Below are 20,195 nucleotides of genomic sequence, written 5' to 3' on the forward strand. Positions count from 1 at the left end.
AAAATACAAAGTAGAGAACACGTTTATATAAGAATATAATTGACAGAAGTGAGTGAGTGACATGCATTAATTGAAAATTACATATCCCCATGCATTTTGAATTTCAAATTACCCGCATTTTCAAAACAGCTGCTGCTAGGTACACATTTCCCAAAGGCAGCATCTGCTACTTTCTTATAGAAGAGCAGATGTTTGCCCTTTGGAATGTGGGCTAGACCATTTGAATATACAAGACAGTGGTTCGTAAATTAAATTAAAGTGATTTATATATTAGGCTTTATGATGTAATAATGAGATAAGAAAAGCCTTGTTGGACATGCTCTCTAGCTGACATATCAGCTTTTCTTATGTCACTCAAATTTTTCCTTTTATAGAAAGTATAGAAGTATAGATAGATAACTACACTTTCATTACAAAATAAAATAGGAAAAATTACAAGTTTTGTCCTTTATCTTTATACCACTTTTCAGGCGGTGTCCTTTTTAACGAATGTTAACAGGCGGTGTCCTTTACTAGGTATTTTGTTGCAAGTTTAGTCCTTTACACCCAACCCAGTTAAAAACCATGTTAATTGTTGGGTGTAAAAGACTAAACTTGCAACAAAATACCTAGGTAAAGGACTAAACTTGCAACAAAATACCCAGTAAAGGACACCGTCTGTCAACAATTAACAGGGTTTTTTAACTGGGTTGGGTGTAAAGTACTAAACTTGCAACAAAATACCTAGTAAAGGACACCGCCTGTCAACATTCGTTAAAAAAGACATCGCCTGAAAAGTGGTATAAAGATAAAGGACAAAACTTGTAATTTTTCCAATAAAATAATAATAATAAGTATTTAAATAACCGATCACAAGATGCATTTAACCTCATGTAGCCCAGAGAATCTGATTAAAAAACTAAACCGAAAACTACCAAATCTTATGGTCCGTATCCTATGCGATGATACGACTATACGTATACATCAACCAACGAACCTACCCAACCCCCATTCAATTGAATTCTGTACAGTGAGTTTTCATTTCTCCCATACCCATTTGTCATTTTCTTCATCTCGCTCTCAAATGGGTCCAATTAGGGCTAAATAGTTGAATATTTCATAGACCCTTTTATCTTTCTGAATCTCAAATCACGAGTACCCCCCCAGTAAGTCTATCAATCTATCTGTATCTAATCTAATCTAATCTAATATGTTGTGTTATAACTGATCAATTATATGCTTAACAGGGTTGACTGAGTGATGGAGAATAGAATACCACCTGGAAGTTACTTCCAGTACTCTCCTACTGGTCTTCATGCTTCACTTCAGACTGCTTCTTCTCCTTCAGATCGTGAAAGGTTAGAGCTTTATTCAAATCTTTTCTGTCTACTTGTTTATAGTAATTAATTGTCTATGTTCATAGATAGATAGCTTTTGGATCTTCTTGGGTGAGACTATAGGTACACCACTGACAAATTATACGGGCGGTATGAGGTGTTTTAACGACTCATCATACGGGAGGTATGAGTTGGTGTTCTTACAAGTCATATGTGTTAGTTAGACTGGCACATAAGCGACTTATGGTCATATGGGCCTTATAAATGGCCAAAAAGGGTATGCGGGGTAGTATGAGGTGTTTTGTTGGCTTGCCATACGGGGCGTATGGTCTTGAGAGCTGTATAAACGGCGAAAAAGGGTATATGGATTCGTATGGGATTTATTATTGACTCATCATACAGGCCAAATTGTTTATACGGGCGGTATGAGTTGGTGATGTTACATATCATACAGGACATATGATGTGTTAGACTTATGAACACGGTTGACAAATGCTATATGGTGATTATGGTCCATATCATACACGTATCGTTTTGTTGGAACTATATATGGAAAGTCTGTTAATTCTTACTCGTTTTCTAACTATAATAATCAGTATGAAGTTGTGTAATGTAGTAATTTTTAATTAAGGTCTAATGCAATTCTTGATTTTGGTTGGGAACTCCACTTATATCACAGTTAAAGATGGGACCCATCCAAAAAAAGTTGCCATATAAGAATAGTGATGTGATCATTAAGATCTTAATAGCTATGGTCATTAAGAAGGCAGTTATAATACCGAATCAGCAGTGGCGGACCCATAAATTATTTGTTGGGGGTGCGGATGAGTGGTTCAAGCATATTTTTAGGGGGTGCGGTCGGGTTTTTTTGCTTAAAAATGCGAATCAGTATATACAATTTCTCTTTGCTTTATACCATCAACTATGTTGGAGAGTGGAGACATCATACCTAGATTAGAAGGGCTGGCGTTTAGGTCTCACATTGTCATCGTTTTTTTTTAATCTTCGATGCATCTTTCCTCTTTCATAAAGTTATTGTTAGCTAGAAGAGTTAATGTTATCTATTTTAAGTATTTGTTCGCAAGTATATCCATTGTAGACAAGTCACAAGAGTAGGGACTTTAGTATAGCAAATTGGATTAAAGGACTTTTTCATGTTTTTTTACATGTTTAGGGACTTTAATATGCCAAAATAATGTTAAGGGACTTTTTCGTCAAAATGAGAAAGTATCTTGGTTTTTTTTTATATTAACCCTAAATGTTTACGCTGTCGTCTGATGTTTTCATTTTGTGGGTTGCATGAGAAGAAGTAACCATGTGATTCTATGCAGTTAATGCGGTAAAAAAATCAAGGACCGATATTTGAGATATCGGTTATCACTGTGGGATATCGGTAATTTTAATATCATGCAGAATTTATATATATAGCAATTTAACACTAACAATTCATTGTACTCTCCTACTACCATTAACAAATTAACCTTTTGCAAATTGCAAAACACTAACAATTGTAGCAAGTAGGAATTGATTAAGACTTAAAACACTAATAGCAACAATAAGAAGAAAGAAGAATGGTAGAACTAAGAAGAAAGGTACTGATATCGGGAAAATCGGTGATATATCGGTCAATATCGCCAATAATATTGATACCGATATTCTGACCCATATTTGACACCGATATCTTACATGGGGACCAATAACCGATATTAACTGCATAGATGTGATTTTGGATTTTATTTACTTGATATGAAGAGAAATAAAGATGTGACCCACAAAATAAAATGTATCTTTTTTGGTTTTATGTTATCGATTCTGATTTTTATTTGTACGGTTGGGACTTGGGACGAACAGATATTTGGCAGAATTGCTTGCAGAGAGACAAAAGTTAGCACCCTTTATGCAAGTCATGCCAATATGCAGCAGGCTCCTAAATCAAGGTTTTTCTTAATCCTTTCTTTCTTTCATCGCAGATGGGTTGGAATCATTTCTTAATCACTAAATATTTAAGTAAGTTAGGTAAAAGGTGCGTCGGGTCAAATTTCAAACTGGCCCGACATGTACAAAAATGACCTATATATACAGTTAACCCTCTCATTTTGCCGCCTCTAATCTATATCGTAGTCCAATGCATAGTTGTTAATAGCGGTCGCTATGCTTGCTATAGCGAATAGTGTAGCGGAGCGAGAGTTTCCCGCTATAAGGTGTTTAGCACCTAAAAAGCGATAAAATAGGTTTTTTCTTTGTTACAAGATTGAAATAAGAAGCGTATATTCTTCCATATTTACCGGAACTTTTATAAAATATACATATAAAATATTTTTATAATTTTCTTCTAGTGTATCGCTATTTTTAAAATAGCGCCCACTGTTTCGTCGCTATCGCTACGTAGTGTATAGGGAGCTTGCCGCTATTCGCTATTAACAACTATGGTCCAATTGCATTGCAAATTTTACACCTCAAGTAATGTTGAAGTCAAGAGATTAAGTACCACAAGTAGCATTAGTGGGTCCCCTAATATTTGATATTAATTTGGTTCCTTTGTTTGTCATCTTCATTCAGAGATCATGAAGACCTCTGGACTTGTATCGAACCATAATTTTGTTGACCACGAGAGAATGTTGCGTGATAGATCATATCGATCATTCGGTCAAAAACCAAATGGAGGTCCAATGGATGTGGAGGCATGGCCCACGATGCAATCAGAGGTATCTTGGTCAGATCAAAACAGATATGTAGACCTAAGCGTCTGTATTTTTGTATTGGTGTGCATGTACTGATATTTACGATCACTGATAATGGTTGTGTTGGTTTAGGATAACCGATTTCTACAAAGAATGGCTTCTTTTCCGGCTTCTGCTAGGGGTTGGCCCGCATCACCAGGCATGGCGACCCCTACGGTTATAAAAAAAGTTATTAGACTTGATGTTCCGGTAGAGAAATTTCCAAATGTAAGTAAACACAGATGTTCCAAACTTCCCTTTTTTTGTTTTATACTGATTTTCTAGAGACGTCACCATCGCGTGTAAGGGTAACGGGCCAGAATGGTAGTTTTATGCAATGTTGTAGAAGGCGTTAGGCGCTAGTCGGGCGGTGAGGTACCGCCTAGGGATTAATCGGGATTAATAGGGATTAATCAGATTGGACTTCTTAAGTATAAATTTACAAATTTTTATATATATATAGATAACGTTATACCTTTTATTAATAAATTTACAAGTTTAGGAGATAACTTTATACTTTTAATTAATAAATTTAAAAGTTTAGGAACCATATGTAAACTAGTGAAAGATAGAGGGGATTAAATGTTAAAATACCTAAACTTAAATGTTAAATAGGTTAGTTATAATTAAATGTTAAAATACCTAAACTTAAATGTTAAAATAGGTTATAATTAAATTTTGGGCTTTAAACCATGGGCTAGGTTTCAAAATTTGGGTTTATTGGGTCAAAAACCATGAGACCGATTAGTCCGATTTTCTCCGACTTTGACCGATTTTCTCCGACTTTGACCGATTTTGACCATAACCGATTTTTTGACCGATTTTGACCATAACCGATTTTTTGACCGACTAGCATAAATTTAGGCAGTAACCCACCGACTAGCGCCTAGGCGCCGATTAATCGGCCGCCTAGGCCGATTTTTGCAACATTGGTTTTATGGTATGGGTAGAAGCGGGTTGATTTGACCCGAAACAGTTTGTCTCTATTTTAATTATGAACAACTAGTAATTTTACCCCGCGTGTTGCGCCGGGAATCGGGTTGGTTCGTCACGTTAGCAAGAAAAAAACACGAAAAGAAATAAAAGCAGATGGATTAAACATGAATATTAAGCAAAGTTAACTAACAAAAAAACTTTATTAAAGTAGAGGGACTAAGCATGTATATTAGAAAAGTTAAAGTAGAAGGACTAAACATGTATATTAGCAAAGTTAAGGGTGTAAGCAGAAAAAGAAAAAAAGATTTAAAAAAAAGAGCTGCCGCCACATGGCAGCATATTAGTGGGTAGAATGAATAGTAAGAGAGGAGAAGTTGGTTTTAATATATATAATTTGTGTGTCAAATATGAGTACAAATTTATATTAGAGTTAAATGCCATTTTAGTCCCTGTGGTTTGTGTCATTTTGCAAGTTTAGTCCAAAGGTTTCATTTTTCACCTGTGGGTCCAAAAAGGTTTCACGGTTACCATTTTAGTTCACTCGGTTAACTTCATCCATTATTTATGTTAACGAGAAGGGCGATTCGGGCATTTTATATGTAATTCTGTTAAGTAGAAGGGCAACTTGGTCATATAAAATGACCGAATCACCCTTCTAGTTAACAGGAATAATGGATGAAATTAACCCAGTGGACTAAAATGGCAACGGTGAAACCTTTTTGGACCCACAGGTGAAAAATGAAACCTTTGGACTAAACTTGCAAAATGACACAAACCACAGGGACTAAAATGGCATTTAACTCATTTTATTATTTCAAGAATAGTCTAGTTTTCTTAACAAATTTAGGGAGGTTTTATGCATTGAAAATTTTTTTGTAGTCGATTTTTGACCCATTTTCTTTGTTACTTCTTATATAATGCTCGTTAGAAATAATACAATTTTGTTCCGTATTAGTTTGTTCTAACATGGAAGCATGACAGTATAACTTTGTTGGCCGAATTCTGGGCCCACGTGGAAATTCGCTAAAAAGGATAGAAGCCATGACAGAGTGTAGAATATACATCAGAGGTCGAGGCTCGGTGAAGGATTCTGTTAAGGTATGTTAAATAAGGTATTCTAGTAATTATAGCAACACAGCCATTTTAATTTTTTTTTCTCATTATTTACAATAATTTCAGACTTTATTTCAGTTTCACGAACCGGATCAACTTTCATTCACAATTCTTTTTTTTTTTTTGGGTTAATTTCTATAATCAGAATTTGCTGCTACTTTTTAAATATCTGTAACGCTTACAATTTTTAAAGCATCTCTCTTTTTGTTTGATAATAGGAAGAGAAGTTGAAAGATAAACCGGGATATGAGCACCTCAACGACCCTCTACACCTGTTGCTTGAAGCCGAATTTCCCGAAGACATAATCGACTCACGCTTGGATCACGCGGTTGCACTACTAGAAAACCTCCTAAAGCCAGTGGTAAACAACAATTTCTACGCCATTAATACACAAACGGGTTTGAATGTGGTGGGCTAACTGAACCGAATTAACTGAAAAGAAAATGGGTCCCTTAACAAAATAGATTATCATTGTAAGAGTAAAGTACACAGATGGTCCTTGTGGTGAACCAAAATTTTGGATTAGGTCCCTAGCTTTTCAAAGTACACAAATGGTTCCTGTGGTTTGCACATTGTAACTCGTTTAGTCCCTAGCTAACAAATCTAAAGGTTTTAGCAGATCCAAGTTAGGGACTAAATGCGTTACAAAGTGCAAACCGCAGAGACCATCCATGTACTTTTGGAAAAAGTTGGGGACTAAACAAGGTTTAAAAGAACGGAAACGAGTTTCGAGGCGTTTTCCCTTCGCCTCACGAGGCGTAAGCCTCAAGGCGAAACAAGGCGTAAAGCGGAGGCGGTATCAATAAATAAATATAAAAATTATATATATTATAAAAATAATAATACTAACTAATTTCATCATCAGATTCATCAAAATCATCAAAAACGCACTTAAAAAAGACATGAAATGCTTGAAATTGACACAAAAAAGTCAAAAACATCAAAAACAACTATCACAATCCCCTGAGGCGCAGCTTTCTTAGCGCCTCAGCCCCTCTGAGGCGCATATACATTAAAAACACCATGAGGCGCGCCTTAGACTCGTTTTTTGGCCGTTTCGCCTCGAGGCGCGCCTTGAGGCGCACACCTTAAACGTTTTTTAAAACCATGGGACTGTTTTTTAAAACCATGGGACTAAATGCATCACAAAGTGCAAACCATAGGGACCATCCATGTACTTTGAGAAAGCTAGGGGCCAAATCCAAAATTTTGGTCAACCACAGGGACCATCTTTGTACTTTACTTGTCATGATAAAGCATATTAGTTATATACAAAGTAAAAAATAAAATAAAATAATAATTGTGGGTTGGCTCAACCCGGGCCCGTTTTGACACGTGCTAAGAAATTATCTGTTTTGACCCGCTACCCAGCACGCTAACCCTACTAACTCCGTTTATCATCAGGATGAGTCAATGGACACTTACAAGAAGCATCAACTAAGAGAATTGGCTATGTTAAATGGTACACTAAGAGAGGAAAGTCCTAGCATGAGCCCAAGTATGAGCCCGAGTATGTCTCCCTTCAACAGCAATGGGATGAAACGGGCCAAAACAGGAACATGACGGGCCACCATGGCCCAAACACTGGGTTGCGTCAATTTGATCGTGTGAACCGCACACGGGTTTTACCACCGACTATATCCACAAGACGAGACTGGAAATCTTTGAATGCTCAAGAGACGACGGTCTGCTTTTGTGGCATATTGTGACAGCTTCGGGCTAATTCCGGCCCGTGACTTAGGTTTGAAAGACTTGATATTTACTTGTAGTTATCTATTTTTTTTCTTGTGAGTTTGATTATTAATGTTTTTAGCTCATTTTGATTTCTGAAATAAGCATCAATAATAGTATTGCAGTAGTCTAGTTATTGATTGTAATCAAAGACTAATAAGAGGCAAATAGAACTATGTATAATAGTTTGAATAACTCATCAATTCAATTACTTTTGTCTTTTTCATAAAACTTGGCATTCATTATGTTGACTTTTCATCATTTATTTTATATATTACTATTCTATCTTTTTTTTAACGGCTAATTTTCCCCTAAAATACTTACACCTCCCAAGGATTGAACTTTGGTCTTCCCACAAGAGATAATTTCTCTTGACCACTAGGCTATAGCCTAAGTGACATTACTATTCTATCTTTAACAAATTAAACTAGAGATGCGCAAAAGACCCGGTTCCAGATCCGACCCGCGGGTACAGACTAGTTTCAGACCTGGGTTTAGAAAAAGGAACTGAATTGGAACCAGTTCCACCTCTACCCGGTCAAAACCTTGACCCGAACCAGTCAAAACCTGGAGAAAAACCCCGCCAAACCGGTCAAAAACCTGAGCGTACACGGAACTGGTTCCTACCCTACCCGCTTATTGACTTTGTCGACCAAGCCCGGACCTAGTTCCTACCCGGTTCTAGGTTCTAAAAAACCCAGTTTGTGCACCTCTAGATTAAACTAATCAAGTCGAGAAAGAGATGGTTGAATCAAAATAATTTTGTTTAAAGTTCTATTTTTGTTAGAGGGCAATATGAATGTTCTAAATGGGTTATCTCATGTTCCATCAACACACTAAATGGGTTATACGATCTACCCGGTGTAGAAGTAGGCCAACATTTTTATTGGAAAATACATTGGGTTGGAGCCGAACCTAGAAAATCAAAACCAAAGACAAGATCAAGGATGGATCAGCCTTTGTTATTTCGGGATAGGCTGGTTTCGGGTTGAGCCATGAACGAATTTAAACTTTTTTATGCTAATATAAAAAAGCAAACGTAATTTAAACGTTTCCGTGCACAACCTATCATAAAACCAGAAGGGTTTTCAATTTTTACCCGGACACGTAGCCAAACCGAACCCGAATTCACCCTCATAAAGGAGTATCCGGGTTACTCGGTTCAACCAGAATCCTAAGCTAAAAGGTAACTAAATGATGTGCATTTTTTAAAGTATATAAATCTCCTAAATTATTTCTAACCTATGTAGCACAGGAACAGGTACGGGACTGGGGTACGGGGACGATACGGGTATGGGGAACGACAAAGCTGAAAAATCCAAGATACGGGTATGGCAAAGGTACAGAAAAAAACATAAAAAATAAAAATATATTAAACAAAGTCCAAAATATATTAAACAAAGTCCGTATAATGTGGTACGATCTTAAACTTTGTGCTATTTTTATAAACTTTAAAGTTTAGGGACCAAATGTAAACTAGTCAAGATAGAGGGGTTAAATAGAAAAAAAAACAAACTTTTTAGTTTTTACTAAACTCTTCCTTAAAAGTTAGTGCTAGGAATGTAATAAAAGAAAACCAGAGGGTGTAAAGTGACAAAAAGACAAAATTTATTAAAAAACCCTACAAAAATGAGAGCGCCGACCCTTTCTTTCTCATCTTCCAACATTTGTGGCTGCTTACTAATACAGAACTACAATTCCGGAGAGATTTTTTAGTCGCAAAATTACCAGAGCTGCGTTTTCTCCGGTGAGATAATCCAGCAACAATGGTACGTTTGGTTGCCGTCCCCCGATTTCAGGATACGTTTTGGAAACGTCCCCAGCTGTCCCCACGGCGTTTCCGTCCCCGGGACAAGTACTAAAGGCTCATAGCCGTCCCCGTGCTTCATAGTTTATAACTTATAATAGCTTACAAAAAGCTAATGTTTTTAGTGTTTAGTCAACATATCTTTTAGGAAAATATTTATTTTGACCCGTTTTGACTCGTTACCCAATCCTGGTTTGCCAGCTGTACTAAAGATCTAAAATAAGAGAAAAACAATAAACTAAAACAAATCCATATCTAGATAAACTCTGGTCTATTACATCAAAAATAATAATTTGACATTTTTACAAAACAACGTTCTTTAGGTATTCCATTTCCTGCTCTGGGTACTGGAAAAATCCCCTTCCATTTACACCTGCTTGAGATAAGCCGATTATTCGTTAATACTCTCCTGACTTTTAAACAAAATTTATAAAAAAAAAATACCAAATAACAAACAAAACATATAAAAAGTTTATTTGGTGCAAATGTAAATTAATCAAATATGATTATCAGGTAAATAGTATTACTGATTTCCATCATCACATTAGGGTTGGTCGAAAAGCGTTGGGTCAGGTTGACTCAAAATCACTTTCTATCCAAAATTTGTATAATTTTTTATAAATAAGAGTAAATTACAAAAATCGTCCTTTATGTATGTCACTTATTGCAAACTGTGTCCTTTGTCTTCAATAATTACAGAAAAGGTACTCGATGTTTGCAAATCTTTGCAAATTATGTCCTTTAGCCCTAACTCAGTTATTTTTTTGTGGTTAAATCTGACCAAATGGACCCCACATGAGGGTATTTTGGTCATTTTACTCTCATGTGAGGTCCATTTGTTCAGATTTAACCACAAAAATACCCTCATGTGGGTTCATCTGGTCAGATTTAACCACAAAAATTAACTGAGTTAGGGCTAAAGGACATAACTTGCAAAGTTTTGTAAACAGCGAGTACGTTTTCTGTAATTATTGAAGACAAAGGACACAGTTTGCAATAAGTAACATACATAAAACACGATTTTTGTAATTTACTCTATAAGTAATTAGTTCGCAAAAGATTATTTATCAAATAACATTGATTGTGTTAGGGTTTTTATGGTCTGGTTTTGATAGCTTTTAGGTCAAACTGTAAGTCAAACCGTTAGTAACGGCTTTTGACCATTGTAAACCAAACCAAACTATTAAAAATTAAAATCGTACCAAACTAAATCGCTACAGACAATTCGGATTTGGTTTGGTTTCACGATTTGGGCTTATTGGGTTTTATAATATAAAAAATGCATAAAAATATGATCAAAATAACGAAGTGGTAATATTCCAATCGTCAAAACTTAAAAATCAAAACGACTCCTTGTATTGTACTGATAAGCAAAGCTACATTGCCCAAAATCAACCGATTTAAACCATACTATTCGTGTCGAAAACAATTTAAAAAACCGACTGCAAAACCAAACCAATGACAAGTTTAGACGGTTCCAAGCTTTCAAATGGACCAAAAGACCCCTAAATTATACCATCGGGCACCAGAGAATAAAACTTTAGGGGAACAACAAAAGTGGAGTTTACCTCCATCACAATGAAGCGGGTCACTCAGAAAGAGCAAGTTCAAATTCAAGCTCATCATCTTCTTCAAAGAGCTTTAACAGACGAGCATGCTGCTCTTCACGCTTCTTCTTTTGCCATAGTCTGAAAAGGTACGATGACAAACCGACAATTACTGCAAGACCGACACATAGTATGAATATTGTAGATCCCTTTTTGCTCTTTTTCGTATCTTTTGAATCATCAGAAAAGCCTGAAATGATTTATTATATATTATGTTATTAAACTTGTTAAGACGACGATACAATTTACAAGATTCGAAAACAACAAAATATTCACAAGCGATTAAGATCAAGTTATTCTAATCAAGGTTTAAAAAAACGAAAACGAGTTTCGAGGCGTTTTCACTTCGCCTCACGAGGCGTAAGCCTGAGGCGGAACTAAAAAATAAATATAAATATTATATATCTTATAAAAATAGTAATACTAACTAAATTCGTCATCAAATTCATCAAAATAATAAAAAAACGCACATAAAAAAGACATAAATTGCTTGAAATTGACACAAAAACGCAAAAACATCAAAAACAAATATCTAAAACCCCTGAGGCGCAGCCTTTTTAGCGCCTCATACTACTCTCTGAGGCGCACAAACAGTAGAAACCCCCTGAGGCGCGCCTCAGCATCGTTTTTTGGCCATTTCGCCTTGAGGCACGCCTCAACCGTTTTTTAAACCATGATTCTAATGGCCGATGAAGTGGTAAAATAGACAAGGTTGAGTAACAAGTTAAAATGAGTAGTTTTTAGTAGTGGCGAAGCTTAAGATTTCCGACCAGGGGGTCGGAAGTCACCGGACCTAAGATTATACCTAAAAATTTATAAAACCGAGGGGTCAAAAACGTATATACCTAAAAAAATTCTATACGAAAACTACACACTGGACACTACTGAGCGAAAAGTTCACGCCCCCCCCCCCCCACATTATGCTACGCCCAGTGGCGGACTTATAGTGTTAATAGGGGTAGCACGGGCTACCCCTTAACCCCGTCTCCGTAGTGTAAAAATACCCCTTAACTCCATTTCCGTAGTGTAAAAATACCCCTCAACTCCGTTTCTGTTATATAAAGGATACCCCTGATCCTAAAAGAAAAATTAGGATACCCCTAACTTTTTGGGCTAGTTCCGCCACTGGCTACGCCCATGGTTTACAGTGCCGTTGAATTGGGCGAGTCCAACCCACAAAATGGCGGACCAATGATTTTTTTTTCTTACAGGGGTCAAAATGTCGAAAACGTTTGATGAATCAGTGTCACTCTAAGTCGGATACATATGATTACAACCACAAATGTTATCCATCAGGATGTTATAAACAGTATGATAAACACGATTCATCATCAAACTCAGTAAATCCCACCAATAGCAAAGCAAAGGTAGGGTCTAAGGAGGGTAAGATGTACCCCGTAGGAATAGAGAGGCTGCTTCTAGTGAGACCCCCGGGTCGAATGATAAACACGATTACAAACACTATATTATTATAGTAGTGATCTTAACATTTTGAAAGAAACGGAATTAGAAAACTTTTATGCATTTTTCATGCAGTTGAGATGAGTTTCAACCCGTTTGGCCCGTTTAGTTTCTAGTTAAGCCCTTAAGCTCCACCCGAAACTTTAACCGGAAAAGGAAAGGCAATTTGTTATTTGTTTTCAGCTAAGATAAACATTCTTTATCCTAAACTAGTTAATAATGAATATTAGAGAAGCAAAAGGGCATTTTTATGATATGCAATAATAGCTTAAATTATGTTGAATTACTTGGCCTAAATTAATTAATCCTGATAATCATGGCGAATCGGAACATAGGAAACATGATCGATTCAAATACAAAAAACCCTAAAACACATGCGAATGTGCGATTAAGATGAAACCGCATGCAATTAACGCTAAATAATGATCGGACGATAATGAGAATGAAAGGAAGAAAAACGAACCGGAGGGGAATTGGTGCAGGAAAATAGAAATGAAGAGGAAGAACATGTGCATGAATCTCCGGCGTAAAATATGAGACATGTTTTATGCCAACCAAGGGAAAGAAGGAAGCCTACAATATATACACACACATAACGGTTAATTGTATGTATATGATCTCTTTTAGATTTCACTCGAACGGACCTAACAATATGTATATAAGGCTACTCGGTGTGGTGTGGGGTCGTCCAGCCTGGCCTGGCCCGACGACGTCCCTCAATACCATTTCCATAGGGGTGGCGGCGTCTTCAGCGACATGGAGGAGACGTTGGTTGATGTCGGGCCTCCTTCTCACACACATATAGATACAACACACACACACACACACACATATATATATATATATATATATATATATATATAGAGGGCGGTTAACCTACATAATGACTAATCGTACATAACATACGTTATAATCCTGACCGTTCGATCAGACGATTAAAAGCGGGATTAAATAAATGTTTAAGGGTCTGGCTAAAACGTAATTATTTGAATCAAAGGTTAAAATGGACAATTCCTATACCTAAAAACCCGGCTAAATCTCAGTATCTAATCAATAACCATATTTGTTCATCAAAAAATTCGGTGACTTTCAAACGACTCGGAGCGACGGAGAAAAGACGATTCCGACCGTCGGTGAAAGAAGACTAACAACGATGAAATAGTAACGAACATCGATTTCACTTGAGAATGACGAATACGGCATTAAGAGGTATCGATTCAATCCCGTTTATTTTGTTAGACAGTCCCAACCTTATACTTGAACTAATCGGCGGTTACATTATACCTTGAAGCAGCTAAAAGAGAAAGAAGGAGCAAGAAAAGAAATGATCCGGTGAAGCCGGTGCACATTAGCGGCATAACTACAGGTTTGATGTTGATTGTTGTTTTTTAAAGCCAAAATTAGGGTTGATCCACTAGCGTTATTTGATAAGAACAAGCGTAATTGTTTGTTGATTCATTGATATGTCGAAGCGGGATTATCAGGATCAACATTAGATCATGATTCTCTTTAATGAACTAGCGGAATTAGGTTACATTGTGAAATTGGGAATTTTACCACTTGATATTGGGCGTCTGATCTAATTGTGAAATTGAATCATTTTAGCTATCAAACAAAATTAGCATGATTGATATGGAAATATAGAATTAGGTTGCCTTGCCGGTGCACATTAGCGGCATAACTACAGTTTTGATGTTGGTTGATGTTTTTCAAGCCAAAAATAGGGTTGATTAACTAGCGTTATTTGATAAGAACAAGCGTAATTTTTGTTGATTCATTAATATGTAGAAGCGGGATTATCAGGCTCAACATTACATGATGATTCTCTTTAATAAACTAGCGGAATTAGGTTACATTGTGAAATTGGGCATTTTACCACTTGATATTTGGGGCGTCTGATCTAATTGTGTAATTGAATCAATTTAGCTATCAAACAACATTAGCAAGATTGATATGGAAATATTGAATCAGATTACAGTGTGAATTGGGATATGAAACTTATAATCTTTGGGTTTCTGCGGTAATTGTAAAATTGGTGATTTAGAGGTAACAAGCGGCATTAGTATGATAGCTATTACATATTGATATGACATACTGGTTCTAGCTTAAAAATTGTGTAGTTGTAGATTTTGAGATAGCAAGCAGCATTAGCATGATTCATCCCATCTTTTAAAAACTTTGTATTGGAATATGATGTAGGGGTTGCTGATGATGATGATGATTTTGAACCCCCGATTCAGGCGATTATGACAAAGCAACCTCATAAATCAAAGGTTAATAAAAAGCATACAAACTATAGTCTAGAAGATGATGATGATGACTTTGAAGAACCTATTAGAAATTTGATAGTCAAAAGAGGTGAAAACACAAGAAAAAGGCCAAGTACTACAACTAACCAAGATGGTGAAGACTTTGAACCAGTAAAAAAGAAACAATCGAAAAACGAAAAGCAGATGGATCCTATCGAGGGGAAACGGAAGATTACCGATGCAGAACCTTTTAGGTCAGAACCAAGACCGTTCTATCATTATCATCATGATGTAATAAGCCTACGGTGCAGTCCTTCAGGTTTTTTGGATACAGTTAAGCACTTTACTGAAGCGCAGGTGGCGGATGTGAAAAGCATTGGATTTGGTGCTGTCCTTAATATAAAGCTTTATCATATAAGCACACGTTTAGGGTATTGGCTCGTACGAAACTATGACGAGCAATACAGCACACTAAACATAGGAAATCACAAGATAAAAATCACCCGAGATTCAGTACATGACGTGTTTGGTATTCCAAAGGGTAATGTTATTGTACGAGAAAAAAATAAGCCTAGAAAAGGAGCAATAGTGGAGAAAAATACGGCAACTCAAGGCGCAGAAACAACCATAGATGAGTTCAAAAACCAGTGGCCAGACAAAAACAAAATTACTCATACTTTGCTTGCAAGAACTATGTCAGAGCAAACCACTGGCGGACGATTATTCAAGCTAAATTTCCTAGCCTACTGGAACACTTTGTTTGTAGAGATAACAAAGTCAACAACTGTTAAACAAAGTTTTCTACTTGCAATTGACAAAGAGGAAGACATTCCAAATCTGGACTGGTGCTCCTTCGTTTTAGAATCGCTGAAACGAACAAGACAAGGTTGGAAAAAGTTAGACTCACAATACAATGGCCCGGTTGCATTCCTAACGGTATGTTATGTACACATCTTTAACGGTTATGCTAAATACGATATTAATATTAATAATTTGTTTTTTTTCAAAAAACAATATGCAGCTTCTATACAGCCATTATTTCAACCAAAGACACAAAATTTTCGATGAACCTGTCAAAATGCCTGTCATACATTATGTAACCTCTGGTATGATCGACGACGTGGAAGAATATTTATACAACAACGGGCCGCTAGGTGTTGAAGATTGTGATGAAGTGGAAGAAGACGAAGGAGCAAATGATAATCGCCAGGATCAACCACATGTTACTGCCTCGCGCATAAATGGCAATGATCATCAAAATCAAGAGGCTACGACCGCACCATTCGAAATCCCACCATTCGAAACCGTAAAAGAAAACACATCGACGGTGTACACTGACCTTTTCGCTGACAACATCCCGATACACGAGGCAGCTGCGGTACAAGAAAACCTCACCGAATTCAATACATTAGATGATATGGAAGATACGGATGAGTACATGATACCACCAGTGGATACTACACATGTCTACAACAGAAGAAACCTGACTGGAAACCTGGATGGGGAGGATCCGATTGACGAAGGAGACATACCATCAAATACGGATTGGTTTGACGGGTGGAATCCGAATGAACATATTTCAGACATGAATTTAGATGAAATGGACATAGGGACACAAACGCAAAAAGAGATTGACTACTGCAGCACTCCAGTTCAACTAACCGGGGTGATCTATGATCATGCTGCGTGGGAAGCCTTGAAAAAAAATAAAAAGGTAAACTTGATTTTTTGTTTGTTTTTATTTTTATTTATTTTTTTTTCTGTCAATAAGAGATGCTATAGAGCTTGTTTATGATGTTAGACAATAATTCTGTAGATGTAATAACGCATACTGGGTAACAAATTAATAACGCATGATATAAAACTTGATAATCACGCATGGTATTGTAAAAAAATGAAACTTGGCTTCTTAAACTGGTAATCACGCTAGAACTGTTAATCACGCTTGAACTTTTTGCAACTTGGCTTCTTAGACTTGTAATCACGCTATAACTGTTAATCACACTTGATCTTTTTGAGTGTCCAATTCCGCAGGTGTTGTTGAAAACAATGGACAATAATATAAAGAAATACATTTCTGTTGTTTCGGATATGAATGCTCTCGTTAAGGGTGTAAAGGAGAAGTTTTTCTGGGATGTTGAAATTATGGAAAGGTGTAAAAGATGGAATGATGCGGTTAAAAATTCCGTTTCTACGGATACAGTTTCGATACCTGCTGAAGTAAGCTATGCTGGTGATGAGGTGGTTCAAAACAAAGTCGGACAATGTGGCGAAACAAATCAAGAGTTAGAGGGCGATGGAGATGCAAAATTGGAACATCAAAACACGGTGAAAGATAAAGGTATATAATAACTTCTCTTATTTGTTAATATTTACGTGAAATTATGATTAATAAAAACAAAACGTATGGGATTTTATAGGATGTGATGATGTTCATGATACCCCATTTGATGATGGTGGTATTTCGGACTCGTGCCTGGCTGCCTTACAAACCATCGAACCAGGCGTATACAGGCAGACTACAGAAGGTAACAAAAATATGTTCATTACTAAACAAAGGTGCATTTTTTTAGCTTGTGATTACAAAACAAATTAATCCAAATCAAACATGAAAACAGTGGCGCAAGCAGATGTGGTGAACAACATGGACCAACCTGTAAATTTGGCAGAGTGCAGTCAACAACAAGCACATAAACAGAATACAATAACCGACGGCTATGATAAAGATAAGCCTCCGACAACATCAGCTGATGAACCTGCTGAAGTGACCGAAGCAGAAATGCAGTCTGTTGAGACACTTTTAAAATTGGCTCCAATCCTGCAAACATCAAGTGCGGGTAATCAAAAAACTCCTGTGTCAGCGAACACAAATAAAACGGATGACGAGAGGCATACACAGCTAGTAACAACGCGTATCAAGATGATCAGGGAAAAGAGGGAAAAGCGGCTGGCAGAACTAGGTGACGCATATAGATCGCCTTACTGCAACAGGGTAACCAACCTATATGAGCCACTTTTGGTACGTGACCAAAACATCATCTGTTATCTCTTAGCTCCGATGGGAGATATTGGGTAAGATTTTGAATCCTAAAAATTAGTTAAAAATTTTCATCTTTTTTTTTTTTAACTTTTCTTTGTTGGTATTATAAAACAACAGGACATTGATATACAAGTCTGACAGTGGAGTCGAAGCGCTTAAAATCATATTTGAAACCTTCCACCCATCGCAATACATATCATATGGTGGAATGGACACATTTGTAGATGTTTTAAACTTTGAAGAGAAAAAAAGGGACAGAAACTCATCACCCTACAGGCTGTTCTTACCAACTACAATATTGGTAAGTTTTCCAACATTAATCACGCAAAGGTTGGAAAATTAATATGTTAATCACGCATGGATGCATTTTTTTTGAAAAAAATCACTAAATATGTTAATCACGCATGGTTTGATTTTTAATGAAAAAAATCGCGAAAAATCTTGCAGCAAGACGAAATGTTTGAGCCAAAAATCACAGATAGTGATCGATTGAAAGTATTCGGACCAGGCGTAGACGATATATTGTGTAAGTATCAGGTGAAGAAAGTTGACAAAGTTGATCTCATCTTCATTCCAGTACTACTTTCTGATCATTACTGGTGCCTATGCTTTAACATGAAAAATGGAGATATCGAGTTAATCGATAACTCTCGGTATGCCGAATCGTTTACCAAACGCTACCGTGGACGCCCCGAAAAGCTGGTAATTATAAATAGCTTTTTATCCTTATGATGAATAGGTAATAATATGATTTTTTATCGTGCTTATAGCGGAGAGTCCTAGTGCTATACCTAAAAGGCAAACTTGGACAAAAAGAGTGGATAACAAAGTTGGAAAAAGCAAAAATAATTCGAAAGGAAATGGAGTGGAGAACTCTTCAAAACGGTAGTGACTGTGGTGTCTTCACTATGAGGCATATGGAGACATACAAGGGCACATCTCCATGGAATGCAGGGTTTAAAACGGAAGACCAGAAAGAAATGCAAGATTCACAACTACGGTTTTTGCGGTACAAGTATCTTAGTAAGATTGTATTGTCCGACTACAATCTTATAAGGAAGGAGGTATACGACAAAGCTACGGACTTTATGGCGAATTCGATCCCCGCTGAAGCTTTGCACGATCTAGATAGCAAAATAAGTAACAGATTAGAGCAGTTCTTCAAGCTCAAAAAGAGGAAACAAAATGAAAAGTCGTAGGACTACTATCTTGCTGTCTTTTGTTCGAAACATCTTTGTCATTTGGATTTTTTATTACTATTTATAATTCTAATAATTTCTAGTTATAAACATAAACTAGTCGGACATTTTCATTATTCAAAAACACAACTTTCATACAAAAATATAAAAAACACTTAGATAGATATGATTTCGCAACCATATATGATTGACGATACATAAAAACCATCAGAAATAAGTCTCTAGAAACTGGATCTTCAACTCCAAAGAGCATCCCAAGACGGTAATGGCGTCCGCGAGTTGTTTTAACTGTTTCTCATCCCGCTTGCCAAGATCAACCATAAACATCATAGCCACCTCTTTGACACTTGAATCTGACATACCAGACAACAAATTCAGTATTTCTTCCCTCCTTTTCATGTTCTCTCTGACCCTATGAATGTTAGTTTCTAGCAAGTCTTTACAAGACTTGTCTTCAGCTATTTGATCCTCAATTCTCTTTTTTAGATAGGCACGCATACCTGATGAGGAAGACGAACCACTCGATGAATTACAAGACTCTGCCATGTTTTAAAATAAAAATTGAACGGATAAAAAATGAATGGTTTTCCATCGATATATAAAAGGGAATTGCAGAGCAAGAGGACAAATATAAAATTATTGACCATGACAGCTGTTTTTTTTTTGTAGTTTTGTTAAAAAATAACGCTTGCATATAAGAAATAACGCATGACTAATTTATACAGCAGGAATTATAAAAAAAACGCATGCCCCAGTTTTAATTACGCGTGAAATCACGCTAGTCCACATTATACCGCATTAACTAAAAAAATAACGCATGTCAATTTTTTATAAAATTATCCCGCATGAGCTAATAAAAATAACGCATGCAGTGATAATTGTGCAGACATTATCAGTATGCAACTTGATGTATAAAAATAATTAAACCCTATAACTATATAGACTAGTATTAAGTCGATATGACTTGTAGAGACTTGTAATGATGTAAAATATTAAATTTAACTTACCAAAAATA

At 36.4% G+C, this 20,195-nt stretch overlaps 2 protein-coding genes and 1 long non-coding RNA gene across 3 annotated transcripts; 2 read left to right on the forward strand and 1 right to left on the reverse strand.

The window, feature by feature from the left end:
- Nucleotides 1-950: 950 nt before the first annotated feature.
- LOC110929049 (KH domain-containing protein At1g09660/At1g09670) lies at nt 951-8,012 on the forward strand. Its single transcript, XM_022172148.2, has 8 exons — nt 951-1,145; nt 1,227-1,337; nt 3,168-3,253; nt 3,876-4,021; nt 4,130-4,264; nt 5,954-6,070; nt 6,304-6,447; nt 7,491-8,012. The coding sequence occupies exons 2-8, from the start codon at nt 1,240-1,242 to the stop codon at nt 7,647-7,649; spliced, it is 885 nt and encodes a 294-aa protein (XP_022027840.1). The 5' UTR covers nt 951-1,145; nt 1,227-1,239; the 3' UTR covers nt 7,650-8,012.
- A 1,832-nt stretch (nt 8,013-9,844) lies between these two features.
- LOC110929050 lies at nt 9,845-13,249 on the reverse strand. The gene is made up of 3 exons (XR_002586812.2): nt 13,156-13,249; nt 11,193-11,421; nt 9,845-9,997 (listed from the first exon to the last, which is right to left on the reverse strand). It is a non-coding gene; the product is annotated as an uncharacterized LOC110929050 (long non-coding RNA).
- Nucleotides 13,250-14,938: 1,689 nt separating this feature from the next.
- On the forward strand, nt 14,939-19,196 carry LOC110927713. The gene is made up of 8 exons (XM_022171171.2): nt 14,939-15,877; nt 15,963-16,655; nt 16,976-17,282; nt 17,362-17,469; nt 17,560-18,013; nt 18,099-18,282; nt 18,429-18,683; nt 18,752-19,196. The coding sequence occupies exons 1-8, from the start codon at nt 14,939-14,941 to the stop codon at nt 19,178-19,180; spliced, it is 3,369 nt and encodes a 1,122-aa protein (XP_022026863.2). The 3' UTR covers nt 19,181-19,196.
- The last annotated feature ends 999 nt before the right edge of the window (nt 19,197-20,195 follow it).

The sequence above is a fragment of the Helianthus annuus genome, chromosome 3 (assembly GCF_002127325.2).
Source record: "Helianthus annuus cultivar XRQ/B chromosome 3, HanXRQr2.0-SUNRISE, whole genome shotgun sequence".
Classification (NCBI taxonomy): Eukaryota; Viridiplantae; Streptophyta; class Magnoliopsida; order Asterales; family Asteraceae; genus Helianthus; species Helianthus annuus.

Bases quoted from the DNA above. Each gene is read 5' to 3' on its own strand.
- LOC110927713 (XM_022171171.2), top strand. From the start codon at position 14,939: ATGACAAAGCAACCTCATAAATCAAAGGTTAATAAAAAGCATACAAAC. The intron at 15,878-15,962 runs GTATGTTATGTA...AACAATATGCAG, and splicing joins GCCCGGTTGCATTCCTAACG to CTTCTATACAGCCATTATTT. The intron at 18,283-18,428 runs GTAAGTTTTCCA...AAAATCTTGCAG, and splicing joins TCTTACCAACTACAATATTG to CAAGACGAAATGTTTGAGCC.
- LOC110929049 (XM_022172148.2), top strand. From the start codon at position 1,240: ATGGAGAATAGAATACCACCTGGAAGTTACTTCCAGTACTCTCCTACT. The intron at 4,022-4,129 runs GTATCTTGGTCA...GTGTTGGTTTAG, and splicing joins GGCCCACGATGCAATCAGAG to GATAACCGATTTCTACAAAG. The intron at 4,265-5,953 runs GTAAGTAAACAC...GAAGCATGACAG, and splicing joins CGGTAGAGAAATTTCCAAAT to TATAACTTTGTTGGCCGAAT.